The 14,143-nt window shown below is 36.7% G+C and overlaps 1 protein-coding gene across 1 annotated transcript in view; it reads left to right on the forward strand.

Moving 5' to 3' along the window:
- DYNC1LI1 (dynein cytoplasmic 1 light intermediate chain 1) overlaps window positions 1-14,143 on the forward strand; it is a 46,669-nt gene that overhangs the window by 26,828 nt on the left and 5,698 nt on the right. Inside the window, exons 5-10 of the mRNA XM_030830049.3 lie at window positions 6,165-6,334; window positions 8,621-8,714; window positions 11,244-11,379; window positions 11,967-12,078; window positions 13,822-13,881; window positions 14,006-14,050. Of these exons, the coding sequence (XP_030685909.1) occupies window positions 6,165-6,334; window positions 8,621-8,714; window positions 11,244-11,379; window positions 11,967-12,078; window positions 13,822-13,881; window positions 14,006-14,050 (617 nt within the window). The remainder of the gene's footprint in view (window positions 1-6,164; window positions 6,335-8,620; window positions 8,715-11,243; window positions 11,380-11,966; window positions 12,079-13,821; window positions 13,882-14,005; window positions 14,051-14,143) is intronic.

Consider the following 14,143-nt stretch of genomic DNA (forward strand, 5'->3'; position numbering starts at 1 on the left):
CAGGGAAGCCTTATTTTTAGTTTTTTAAGGAACCTCCATACTGTTCTCCATAGTGGCTGTATCAATTACATTCCCACCAACAGTGCAAGAGGGTTCCCTTTTCTCCACACCCTCTCCAGCATTTGTTGTTTGTAGATTTTCTGATGATGCCCATTCTAACTGGTGTGAGGTGATACCTCATTGTAGTTTTGATTTGCATTTCTCTAATTATTAGTGATGTTGAGCAGCTTTTCATGTGTTTCTTGGCCATCTTTATGTCTTCTTAGGAGAAATGTCTATTTAGGTCTTCTGCCCATTTTTGGATTGGGTTGTTTGTTTCTTTAATATTGAGCTGCATGAGCTGTTTATATATTTTGGAGATTAATCCTTTGTCCGTGGATTCGTTGCGAATATTTTCTCCCATTCTGAGGGTTGTCTTTTCATCTTGTTTATGGTTTCCTTTGCTGTGCAAAAGCTTTGAAGTTTCATTAGGTCCCATTTGTTTATTTTTGTTTTTATTTCCATAACTCTAGGAGGTGGATCAAAAAAGATCTTGCTGTGATTTATGTCAAAGAGTGTTCTTCCTATGTTTTCCTCTAAGAGTTTTATAGTGTCCGGTCTTACATTTAGGTCTCAAATCCATCTCTTGAGTTTATTTTTGTGTGTGGTGTTAGGGAGTGTTCTAATTTCATTCTTTTACATGTAGCTGTCCAGTTTTCCCAGCACCACTTATGGAAGAGACTGTCTTTTCTCCATTGAATATCTTTGCCTTCTTTGTCATAGATTAGTTGACCATAGGTGCGTGGGTTAATCTCTGGACTTTCTATCTTGTTCCATTGATCTGTGTTTCTGTTTTTGTGCCAGTACCATATTGTCTTGATTACTGTAGCTTTGTAGTATAGTCTGAAGTCAGGGAGTCTGATTCCTCCAGCTCTGTTTTTTTCCCTCAAGACTGCTTTGGCTATTCGGGGTCTTTTGTGTCTCCATACAAATTTTGTTTTTTTTTTTTTTTTTTTTTTTTTTGCGGTACGCGGGCCTCTCACCGCCGTGGCCTCTCCCGTTGCGGAGCACAGGCTCCGGACGCCCAGGCCCAGCGGCCATGGCTCATGGGCCCAGCCGCTCTGTGGCATGCGGGATCCTCCCGGACCGGGGCACGAACCCGCGTCCCCCGCATCGGCAGACGGACTCTCAACCACTGCGCCACCAGGGAAGCCCTCCATACAAATTTTAAGATGATTTGTTCTAGTTCTGTAAAATATGCCATTGTTAATTTGATAGGGATTGCATTGACTCTGTAGATTGCTTTGGGTAGTATAGTCATTATCACAATATTGATTCTTCCAATCCAAGAACATGGTATATCTCTCCAACTGTTGGTATCATCATTACTTTCTTTCATGAGTGTCTTATAGTTTTCTGCATACAGGTCTTTTGCTCCCCTAGGTAGGTTTATTGCTAGATATTTTATTCTTTTTGTTGCAGTGGTAAATGGGAGTGTTCCCATAATTTCTCTTTCAAATTTTTCATAATTAGTGTATAGGAACACAAGAGATTTCTGTTCATTAATTTTGTATTCTGCATCTTTACCAAATTCACTGATTACCTCTAGTAGTTTTCTGGTGGCATTTTTAGGATTCTCTATGTGTAGTATCATGTCATCTACAAACAGTGACAGTTTTCCTTCTTCCTTTCCAATTTATATTCCTTTTATTTCGTTTTCTTCTCTGATTGCCATGGCTAGGACTTCCAAAACTATGTTGAATAATAGTGGTGAGAGTGGACATCCTTGTCTCATTCCTGATATTAGAGGAAATGCTTTCAGTTTTTCACTATTGAGAATGATGTTGGCTGTGGCTTTGTTGTATATGGCCTTTATTGTGTTGAGGTAGGTTCCCTCTATGCCCACTTCCTCCAGAGTTTTTATCATAAATGGGTGTTGAATTTTTTCAAAAGCTTTTTCTGCATCTGTTGAGATGATCGTATGGTTTTTATTCTTCAGTTTGTTAATATGGTGTATCACATTGATTGATTTGCATATATTGAAGAATCCTTGCATCCCTGGGATAAATCCCACTTGATCATGGTGTATGATCCTTTTAATGTGGTGTTGGATTCTGTTTGCTAGTATTTTGTGAAGGATTTTTGCCTCTATATTCATCAGTGATATTGGTCTGTAATTTTCTTTTTTTGTAGTATGTTTGTCTGGTTTTGGTATCAGGGTGATTGTGGCCTCAAAGAATGAGTTTGGGAGTGTTCCTTCCTCTGCAATTTTTGGAAGAGTTTGAGAAGGACGGGTGTTAGCTCTTCTCTAAATGTTTGATAGAATTCACCTGTGAAGCCATCTGGTCCTGGACTTTTATTTTTTGGAAGATTTTTAATCCCAGTTTCAATTTCATTCCTTGTGATTGGTCTGTCATATTTTCTGTTTCTTCCTGGTTCAGTCTTGGAAGGTTATACCTTTCTAAGAATTTGTCCATTTCTTCCAGGTTGTCCATTTTATTGGCATAGAGTTGCTTTTAGTAGTCTCTTAGGATGCTTTTTAGTTCTGCGGTGTCTGTTGTAACTTCTCCTTTTTCATTTCTAATTTTATTGATTTGAGTCCTCTCCCTCTTTTTCTTGATGAGTCTGGCTAATTGTTTATCAATTTTGTTTATCTTCTCAAAGAACCAGCTTTTAGTTTTGTTGATCTTTGCTGTTGTTTTCTTTGTTTCTATTTCATTTATTTCTGCTCTGATCTTTATGATTTCTTTCCTTCTGCCAACTTTGGGTTTTGTTTATTCTTCTTTCTCTAGTTCCTTTAGGTGTAAGGTTAGATTGTTTATTTGAGATTTTTCTTGTTTCTTGAGGTAAGCTTGTATAGCTATAAACTTCCCTGTTAGAACTGCTTTTGCTGCATCCCATAGGTTTTGGATCATCGTGTTTTCATTGTCATTTGTCTCTAGGTATTTTTTGATTTCCTGTTTGATTTCTTCAGTGATCTCTTGGTTATTTAGTAACGTATTGTTTAGCCTCCATGTGTTTGTGTTGTTTACGTTTTTTTCCTTGTAATTCATTTCTCATCTCATAGTGTTGTGGTCAGAAAAGATGCTTGATATGATTTCAATTCTCTTAAATTTACTGAGGCTTGATTTGTGACCCAAGATGTGATCTATCCTGGAGAATGTTCCGTGCGCACTTGAGAAGAAAGTGTAATCTGCTGTTTTTGGATGGAATGTCCTATAAATGTCAATTAAATCTATCTGGTCTCTTGTGTCATTTAAAGCTTGTGTTTCCTTATTTATTTTCATTTTGGATGATCTGGTGTAAGTGAGGTGTTAAAGTCCCCCACTATTATTGTGCTACTGTCTATTTCCTCTTTTATAGCTGTTGGCAGTTGCCTTATGTATTGAGGTGCTCCTATGTTGGGTGCATATATATTTATAATTGTTATATCTTCTTCTTGGATTGATCCCTTGATCATTATGCAGTGTCCTTCCTTGTCTCTTGTAACATTCTTTATTTTAAAGTCTATTATATCTGATATGAGTGTTGCTAGTCCAGCTTTCTTTTGATTTCCATTTGCATGGAATATCTTTTGCCATCCCGTCACTTTCAGTCTGTATGTGTCCCTAGGTCTGAAGTGGGTCTCTTGTAGACAGCATATAGATGGCTCTTGTTTTTGTATCCATTCAGCGAGCCTGTGTCTTTTGGTTGGGGCATTTAATCCATTCACGTTTAACATAGTTATTGATATGTATGTTCCTATGACCATTTTCTTAATTGTTTTGGGTTTGTGTTTGTAGATCCTTTTCTTCTCTTGTGTTTCCCACTTAGAGAAGTTCTTTTAGCATTTCTTGTAGAGCTGGTTTGGTGGTGCTGAATTCTCTTAGCTTTTGGTTGTCTGTAAAGCTTTTGATTTCTCCATCAAATCTGAATGAGATCCTTGCCAGGTAGAGTAATCTTGGTTGTAGGTTCTTGCCTTTCATCACTTTAAGTATATAATGCCACTCCCTTCTGGCTTGTAGAGTTTCTGCTGAGAAATCAGCTGTTAACCTTATGGGAGTTCCCTTGTATGTTATTTTTCATTTTTCCCTTGCTGCTTTCAATAATTTTCTTTGTCTTTAATTTTTGCCAATTTGATTACTATGTGTCTCGGCATTTTTCTCCTTGAGTTTATCCTGTATGGGACTTGCTGTGCTTCCTGGACTTGGGTGGCTATTTCTTTTCCCATGTTAGGGAAGTTGTTGACTATAATCTCTTCAGATATTTTCTCTGCTCCTTTCTGTCTCTCTTCTCCTTCTGGGAACCCTATAATGCGAATGTTGTTGCGTTTAATGTTGTCCCAGAGGTCTCTTAGGCTGTCTTCATTTATTTTCATTCTTTTTCTTTATTCTGTTCCGCAGCAGTGAATTCCACTATTCTGTTTTCCAGGTCACTTATCTGTTTTTCTGCCTCAGTTATCCTGCTGTTGGTTCCTTCTAGTGTAGTTTTCATTTCAGTTATTGTATTGTTAATCTCTGTTTGTTCCTTAATTCTTCTAGATCTTTATTAAACATTTCTTGCATCTTCTCGATCTTTGCCTCCATTCTTTTTCCAAGTTCCTGGATCATCTTCACTATCATTATTCTGAATTCTTTTTCTGGAAGGTTGCCTATCTCCACTTCATTTAGTTGTTTTTCTGAGGTTTTATCTTGTTCCTTCATCTGGTACATACATAGCCCTCTGCCTTTTCATCTTGTCTATCTTTCTGTGAATGTGGTTTTTGTTCCACAGGCTGAAGGATTGTAGTTCTTCTTACTTCTGCTGTCTGCCCTCTGGTGGATGAGGCTATCTAAGAGGCTTGATGGGAGGGACTGGTGGTTGGTAGAGCTGACTCTTGCTCTGGTGGGCAGAGCTCAGTAAAACTTTAATCCACTTGAGTGTTGATAGGTCGGGCTGGGTTCCCTCCCTGTTGGTTGTTTGGCCCGAGGCAACCAAACACTGGAGCCTACCTGGGCTCTTTGGTGGGGCTAATGCCAGACTCTGGAAGGGCTCACGCCAAGGAGTACTTCCCAGAACTTCTGCTGCCAGTGTCCTTGTCCCCACAGTGAGCCACAGCCACCCTCTGCCTCTGCAGGAGACCCTCCAACACTAGCAGGTAGGTCTGGTTCAGTCTCCCCTGGGGTCACTGCTCCTTCCCCTGGGTCCTGATGCACACACTACTTTGTGTGTGCCCTCCAAGAGTGGAGTCTCTGTTTCCCCCAGTCCTTCGAAGTCCTGCCATCAATTCCCACTAGGCTTCAAAGTCTGATTCTCTAGGAATTCCTCCTCCCATTGCCGGGCCGCCAGGTTGGGAAGCCTGATGTGGGGCTCAGAACCTTCACTCCAGTGGGTGGACTTCTGTGGTATAAGTGTTCTCCAGTCTGTGAGTCACCCACCCAGCAGTTATGGGGTTTGATTTTACTGTGATTGGGCCCCTCCTACCGTCTCATTGTGGCTTCTTCTTTGTCTTTGGATGTGGGGTATCTTTTTTGGTGAGTTCCAGTGCCTTCCTGTCGATGATTGTACAGCAGCTAGTCGTGATTCTGGTGTTCTTGCAAGAGGGAGTGAGAGCACGTCCTTCTACTCTGCCATCTTGGTTCCTCTCCCACATTAACTTTTTTTAAGTGAAGGTTTTGACAATTTTGCAAACGATTTCTAAAAACTTACTAGTATTGATAATATCTCCCTAGTTTTTATGGGGGTTATAGGGTAAACATGGCTCAAGATTGCACCTAGGTAAAGAGGAGGAGACCTGAATAAAGGGTTTTGAGAAAGGAAGTTAATATTAGAAAGCCATCTGGAACTGTCTTTTAGATTGTGGAAACCTTCCCCCCCCACGTATTTATTTTTTCTTCTATCCTTTCAGTGCTCTTTGTGAATTAGAGAGGGTAGAGGGACAGAGCTCAGTTGTGACTTGCCCACAGTAATTTGCACAGATTGAACCAGGCCTGCATTGAACCCCACTCTTTGGAGACACTCAGTGTTTTATTCTGCCTCCTGATAATTAATGTGGGTCCAGAGTTTCTGTACTGTCTTTGAATTGGATTTCTCAAAACCTTTTTGTTTCTTACACAAGACTAAGTGTGAATTCTAGTAACATATGTATTTAGACGGCAGAAAAGCTACCTGCCGAAATAAAAAGCCATTTCTAAACTATGTATTAAATTATTTACTTTGATTTTCAGTGATTAGAGACTTTCAAGAATACGTAGAGCCAGGAGAAGATTTCCCAGCTTCTCCTCAGAGAAGAACTACCGCATCACAGGAAGACAAAGACGACAGTGTGGTTTTACCTCTGGGTGCAGATACACTTACACAGAACTTGGGCATTCCAGTACTAGTAGTTTGCACAAAGGTTAGTTTGCTTCCTACAGATTCTACTACTGATGCTAACCAAGGATGAACAACTGTTTTATTTTCTAGGCTCCTTTTGGAGTTGACACATTAGTTTTCCTAGGTAACTTTTCTTAATAAGAAGATATAATAGTTTAAAATATTGAATGATATTCACATGTTTGTTTTGTGAACTTAATCATAGATTTCTTTGAAAGAAAATGTTACTTCAGATATTCTAAAATTTGTGATCAAATTTCATTTTCCTAATTCCAGTTAGACTTCAAATTGTATAGTCAGTTTAGTAGAGATAGTTACAGGTAAGATGAAAACTATCAACTTCATAAAATAAAATATTTTTCCACAGTAAGTTTTATATACTAATATCTTGATATTAGAAAATGTACTTAAAATAGACTTAATTTTAAAGATGTATCAATACTCATTATGTAAAGTTGATATGCAGTTATCAAAGGCCTTTATTTAAGAGATTCTGGTAGGATTACTATTATAAAAATTCTGTTAATTTAGTTCTGTCACTGTATACACTTTATAATACAATCAAATTTCCTTTAAAAAATAATTTAAAGTTCACCTTCTTCCTATTTGGTCCTAAGTAGTATGTCTTTACTGTGTAAGCCATGGAATAGTTAAGATAATTACAGAACATATAAACGCTTTTGAGATCTAAAATTATTATGCTTTTTGTAATGTAAAATTTTCACATCTGAGTGAAGGAGGGTGTGGAATTTGTTCACCTTTGGAATAAAAATATAAAAAGTTTTAAATATAGCTTAAGTTTTACTTTAAACACTACAAAAATTATCAATAACAAAGGAATGTGGGGGGAGCATTTAAAATAATTAAGTCAAAGTCTATTGTCTGCTTTTCAAATGGTGATTCAGGTGTAGTTAATTGTTACTTATATCTTTTGCATAAAATTGTGCTTAAACTCTTACAATAGAATCCTTTTGTCTGTGGTTTGTTTGGGTTTTATTTTGTTTGGCAAAGAGCTGTTTATTGGCAGATATTTTCCTGTTTTTACACCACAACTTGCCTTATAAAAAGCCCTTTATTTTTCAAAGAAAAAATGTCAAGCTTTCAGGGGACCTGAATCAGTATCAGATGAGTCATAGATTCATAAAATTTTCAAGCCAAAAGAGATCATCTACAGTATTTCACAGAATCAAAGACACTGTCAGTTCTGCTTCAGTTTAAGAGCTTTTAAAGTGTGTGGGGGGATGGGGGAATGTGTGTCTCAGGATAGATGAAGAATAGTAGTTCAACTCAGTTTAAAGACGCTTGAAATTGAGACAGAGAGACTAGGTTTCTTGCCAGATCCTCATATTTCAGTTAAAAATGTTTTAAAAAGTTTACTAAACTATCATGCTTCACCAAAAATGTCATAAGTCAACAATATAATAATATAAGTATCTTTAATACTTTGAAATAATTACTCAGTGTTCTATAACATAGACAGTATGCTATATCATGTTTATTTAAGGAGACTGTCCTATGTTATATATATGCATAACAAAAAATTACATATCAAAAAAAATGACATCAAATTTGCCCCCAAACTAATATTAGGTATGATGGACATTGTTTATTTTTAAATTTCATAACCTTCAATTCACAAAAGTTTTGATGAAGTTATTTGGATATCATGATGTTTGAACATGCCTTAATTTTTTTCCTAACATTTTTTTTGTAGCAAGCAGAATTCAGAATTGTTTCATTGATTGTACAGGTGACATTTCAGAAATAGCCTGTAATTCCCCTTTTTTGCTGTTGGTGAAATTGAAGTGAGAGTGAATAAAAGCACCAGAAAAGAAATAAAGGTCAATTAAGAACTATCAAATAAGCAGAGGAACAAAGGGGAAATAGTGAGAGGTGCAGACTCCCTGGATATACAGAGTGTTTTATAGAACTAGAATAGATTTTAGATCTTAAAAACTTTGTTCTAGGACATAAGTCGTTGAGTTAGCAAGTATGACCGCCCATTATAAGCTTGTCCTGTTATTCTTCATTCCTTTATGTACTAAAACTTTCTCTTTGGTGTTCTCATCTCATTCAATATATCATAGAAATCAGAGCTTTTTAAAGAAATAAAAGTATTCATTAGTCTTACGACTCCAACTAAAAGTCTCTAGACATATAGGAGTAATTAATATTCTAGGTTCTACTGATGAGTCACTGTATCAGAGTGGTAGTTTTGTGATATTCCTTCACCCAACATTGAACTGTTTAAATCATTATATTATTATTTAAAGTTAATATTGTTTTTTAAATTATTTTAACCCATTAGTGTGATGCCATTAGTGTGTTGGAGAAAGAACATGACTACAGAGATGAGCATTTCGATTTTATTCAGTCTCATATCCGGAAGTTTTGTTTACAGTGTATCCTTTTAATACATTGATTGGTGCAGTGTTCCTTAGCTGTTTGCTTGTTTGTTTGTTTAAGTAAAGGAATAAATCGATGACTTCAGAAATTCCATAAACTTTTTTCCTCCTGCCTCTGGTTGGAAATTTCAATTCCCAAATCATTTATATCTAGGTATTTTGAGATATAAAAGCAAGTATTGAAATATGTAACTTTGATTTGCTGTTTTTAAACTACTGTGATTAAGAAAAATAATGATCAGACTTATGTAGAAAATTCTAATGAGTTGGCATTGAAAACATTCTCGCAGAAAACTGGTATTCATTTCTTGGGGGTGGGTGGTAGGGAAAGATCAATATTTGGGTTTGTGTGTTCTTGTTTTTAATTTGTTTACTGTTATCTCCACTATAGTCTAATGCAATGGTTTTTAAATCTGGCGGTGCCCATCTAAGACTTACTGAATTGGAACATTCCAAGGGGAGGCTGGAGAATCTATGCTGAATTTTAAAAAAGCTTTCTGGGTAATTCTGATGATCACAAGGTTAAAAAACCTAGCATAAGGAATCTTGTGTAGTCTAGGTTGCAAGGATTATATGAGCCAGTGAATAACATTTACAACTAAACAAAGGATAAAATGAGTGAATGCTTTTAAGAGAATTTCGTGTTGAAAACTTCAGACAGCTTGAGAGCACCAAAGAGAGGTGTTCTCACTTGCCCCCTTGGATCAGATGTTTTGCAGTTGCATTCACCAATCAAAGCTTTTGGGTCTGAAAAGTGAAGAAATGATAGATAGTAGGAGTAGACAGGAATAAGTAATGTACACATGTTTATAGTATCTGTAGTTTTTCATCGTCATTAATGGACGTTTAATTTAAGGACGACTTGGCAAGAGCCTCGTTGAATAATGAATAAGATCACTTGACACTGGGAGTTTCCCTTTTCCCTTTTTCCTTCAGTACTTTGTCCTCCATGGCACTTTCTCTTCTCATGTCACATAATGATTAGTTGGATTGAATTAAAGGGCATTTGTCTGCAAAAGAAAACAAAAAGAAGTAATTGAAGTAGGTGTTGATAGCCCTTTTTGTTATCTTTGCAGATTAGAAAATTTGAGAACAAACAGTCTCTTTAAACATTTATTTAAAGCTACACTTGGAAATGTACATATAAAGATGTAATCAGGAAGGAGACTGTCCACTACAATAATTACAGACCTTTAGTAGAGCTGGTTGATTTTAAAAGAATACAAAACAAGAAATCACTTCAAGATAGTGAGAGGGGGGCTGCCCTGGTGGCGCAGTGGTTAAGAATCCGCCTGCCAATGCAGGGGACATGGGTTCAAGCCCTGCCAGGAAGATCCCACATGCCGTGGAGCAACTAAGCCCATGCGCCACAACTACTGAGCCTGCACTCTAGAGCCTGTGAGCCACAACTACTGAAGCCCATGCGCATAGAGCCCATGTTCTGCAACAAGAGAGGCCACTGCAGTGAGAAGCCTGTGCACTGCAACGAAGAGTAGCCCCCAGCTCACCACAACTAGAGAAAGCCTGTATGCAACAACAAAGACCCAACACAGCCAAAAATAAATAAATAAGTTAAAAAAAAAAAAAGATAGTGAGAGGGTTGTGTGTGTGTGTGTGTGTGTGTGTGTGTCAGTGAGGACAACAATTCAAAATCATCTGTATTTTAAAAATTAAAAAATTTTAATTGCATTGTAAAATTTCCAGCTGTGTAAATCTTCCAAATTATAAATTGGCTCTTGTGAGAAAGATCATTCATGAAAAGTTCACACAATTAAGCATTTACTTAAGATTATGATGTTTGTTTTTACCAAATTAAGTATTACGACAAGTAGTATTTAGCCAATACCATTTTAAGGTTCATAAGCCTTGGTTTGTGTCCTAGAAAATACGAGTATCCTAATTCAGAAGTTAGACTAGTCTCATCATTTCCTCTTGGCCTGAGTCACCATCTCTCTTGAGACCCAATGGCTAGTGCTAGCATTTTGGTCATGAAGTCTACTTTTGCCTTGGATTGTTCCTGAAAGCTTCCTGATGGTTCTTGATGGTTCATCTTCTCTGTTCAGTGGATCTCCTGAGCTTTCTCCCCAAAGTCCTAATTCCTGGACTAGTAAAAACTATAAGAGACACTAGTGCAAACCACTTTTGTTGAAAAGGCAAAACAGTTTTTGATAAATAATATCCCTCCTTCATGAAGTTTAGGAAGGTTAAAGACAAAAATACATTGCCTCTTCATATGCTTTAAATGTAGAGGTAGTAGTGGTGTCAGTTATTAAATTTACCTTTACTTTCTTGGCTAATGAGATTTTTGCCCTCCTAAGTTAAATCAATTATGTAGAGATAGTTTTATTTGCATCTTAGCCTGTATATAAGTATTTTATAGTTTTGAAAGCCTTGATTACCGTGTAATTATACCTTTGGAAATTATTTTTGAAACCAATATGTATAAATGCTAAGCTGAGAACACAAAATTTTATGGTACCTGTTGATGGAGTTTGTCCAAAAATTTCTTTAACGGTGTTCATTCAGATGGTGCAGCACTTATTTACACTTCAGTAAAAGAAAACAAAAATATAGATTTAGTATATAAATACATTGTTCAGAAACTCTATGGATTTCCCTATAAGATTCCTGCTATTGTTGTGGAAAAAGATGCAGTATTTATGTAAGTATACTCTTAAATGTATTGTTTTATCATGTGTTGTTGCTCCAGTTCGATGGTGTATCATCATCATCATCTCATTTTCATTTGAAGTGAGACCAGTAGACTTTTCCATGATGAGTAGGTGAGAATCTGTTCCTAGATTGTTTTATTTATAACCTGCCTTGATTTATTTATCTTTGCCTTTTAGTTTTACTGCTGGCCTGAACCCTTTTGAAAGGCTTGCTATTATAACTAAACTATCTATTGGGTGCATATATCAATGTATCTACTCACTAATTGGTTATGATACATAAAGGACCCAATGTATAATCTAGACATGCTTTGAAAAGTTATCTGAATAAATTGGGAGGTAAAAATAATTACCACCTTCTCCCCAAGAAACCTGTAATGACAGTTTTAAAATCAGGAAGATTGATAATAATTTTAAGTAGAAATTAGTAAACTTGAGTATTATAATAAAACTGATTAATTTTCCATAATTTGTCAAATTTAACTTCATAAAAATATTCCCCTTAATATGATCATGGATTGAATGAAAGAATGACTATATAAACGCTTGAGAATTTGTCATGTGCATTTCTTTCTAGTCCAGCAGGGTGGGATAATGATAAGAAGATAGGAATATTACATGAAAATTTTCAAATGTTAAAAGCAGAAGATAATTTTGAAGACATCATAAGTAAACCACCTGTCCGAAAGGTAACAGTTTTAGTATGTAGTCTTAATATTTAGGCTTTTAAACTGAGAGGGAAGTCCATAATTTTAAGATTGTAGGTAGAAAGGTAAGGGGGTCCTTTTCTATCAAGTTGTGTACTTTACAACCTAGAGCTCAACCAAAAGCCGAGAATACCTTGTTAGAATAATTGTATTGGCTTCTGTCTGTCTAGGCAGATCTTGCATCTTCATGGTCATTAGTTATTCATACTAGCCCACAGCTGTCCAGGGGCTGCCAGGTTCCTAGATTTAATTTTAGTCTTTACTGTTACATGTCATTCTTATAACTATTAAATCTCGTTTCAGGAGGTATTCTTCTTTTATATATCTTGATTTTGCTAAGCAGTATATGGTGATTTATGGTTAGATAGTATAGATGCTTATGAAAAGTTGTATAAAAATGAGCATTTGCATGTAGTACTTCTCACTGGCTAATTTGAACGTGTTTCAGGAAAAAGTAATTTTGATTTAACATATAATAAAGTTCTTAATTAAGAACTCAAATATTTACATTAAGTAGTTAGAAATAAGAAAAGTAATGTCAAATGAAAAATCAGTTGGTGTGTTACTTGGTTTGGATGTCTGTTAAAAGAAATGCACACATCAAAAAAAAAAACCCCAATTTTTCCCATTCTCTCTTTTACCAGCAAAATTGTGCTCTAAGTTGTCTTTTATTCATTTTGCAAATATTTATTGAGCCGCTGTTTAGGCACTAGGTGCTGAATAGGAGGGTGATGCAGTAGTGAATCAGTATATATGCCACCTCTCAAGTGGTGATCAGTGCTATGGAAATGAAGCCGAGTGAGGGAAGGGTGAATGAGAGGACCGAGGTGGGGAGGGCTGCAGTTTTAGAAATGATGAGGGCATGTCTCTGATGAGAGGGGAGAATGTTGAAGGCACAGGGAGCAGGAAGTGCACATGCCCTGAGGCAGGAGTGTGTGAGGGGGCCAGAGAGGCTGGAAAAGAGCCCCAGAGGGCCAGAGTGGTAGGAGAGAAAGGCCTCATCATTAGGCCGCAGTCAGGACTTTGGATTTCATGCTGAGTGGGATGGAAAGTGATGGGGGTGGGGGGGCGAGTTTGAGCACAGGAGTGATATAATCTGACCTAACCTTTCAAAGGATCGCTCTGGCTACTGGGTGGAAAATAGACTATGGCGTGCCTTGTACAGAAATAGGAGGAGCAGGAGACATTTGCAACTCCTTTTTTTTTCTTATTATTCAGCCGGTAGAAGAGGCATTATGTTTTTATTTCAGGGAAACCAGGGACAAGTTGATTTTCACTCAGCTGGGATATTATTGGCCCTTTTAAAACACCTAACTGTTGCTTAGCAGATTTTATAAGCATGACTGATATGCCTGTGGCTCTCAGGTTGTGCTGTCTAATACAGTAGCTACTAGTCACATACAGCTTTTAAATATAAATTAAGTAAAACTAAATAAAATTAAAAATTCAGTTTCTCAGTTACAGTAGCCACATTTCAGCTGCTCAGTAGCTACAGGCTAACGTATTGCACAGCACAGATATAGGATATTTATATTATTGCAGATAGGTATCGGACAACTCTGCTGTAGGGCCTTGGGGAGGGCAGCTCACCCATGTAAATATGGTTTAGGTAATGTTCATATTCTTGGTGTTTTTTAAAAAAATTATTCTAATCTAGAGAGTAAGTTGTGAATGACATTAACATAATATATTGAGACTTGCTCATTTATGCGTTGCTCATTTCAGTTTGTGCATGAGAAGGAAATTGTGGCAGAAGATGACCAAGTGTTTCTTATGAAGCTACAGGTATGAAATTACATCAGAAACAGACTTAGTATGATTAATGGTTAAACTATTCTTGTACATATTTTCTTTAAAAATACAGCAATACATGCCTGAATATCTAACCTAGAGTTTTTGTGTTTTTCAGTCCCTTTTAGCAAAGCAACCACCAACTGCAGCTGGAAGGCCTGTGGTCAGTATTACAGATTTTGACAAAATTACTAAAATGCAGTGCATATTGTTTTAGTTCTTTTTTTCTTAATTATATACCTGTCTCAAATGGGTA

The sequence above is a fragment of the Globicephala melas genome, chromosome 11, assembly GCF_963455315.2.
Source record: "Globicephala melas chromosome 11, mGloMel1.2, whole genome shotgun sequence".
Taxonomy (NCBI): domain Eukaryota; kingdom Metazoa; phylum Chordata; class Mammalia; order Artiodactyla; family Delphinidae; genus Globicephala; species Globicephala melas.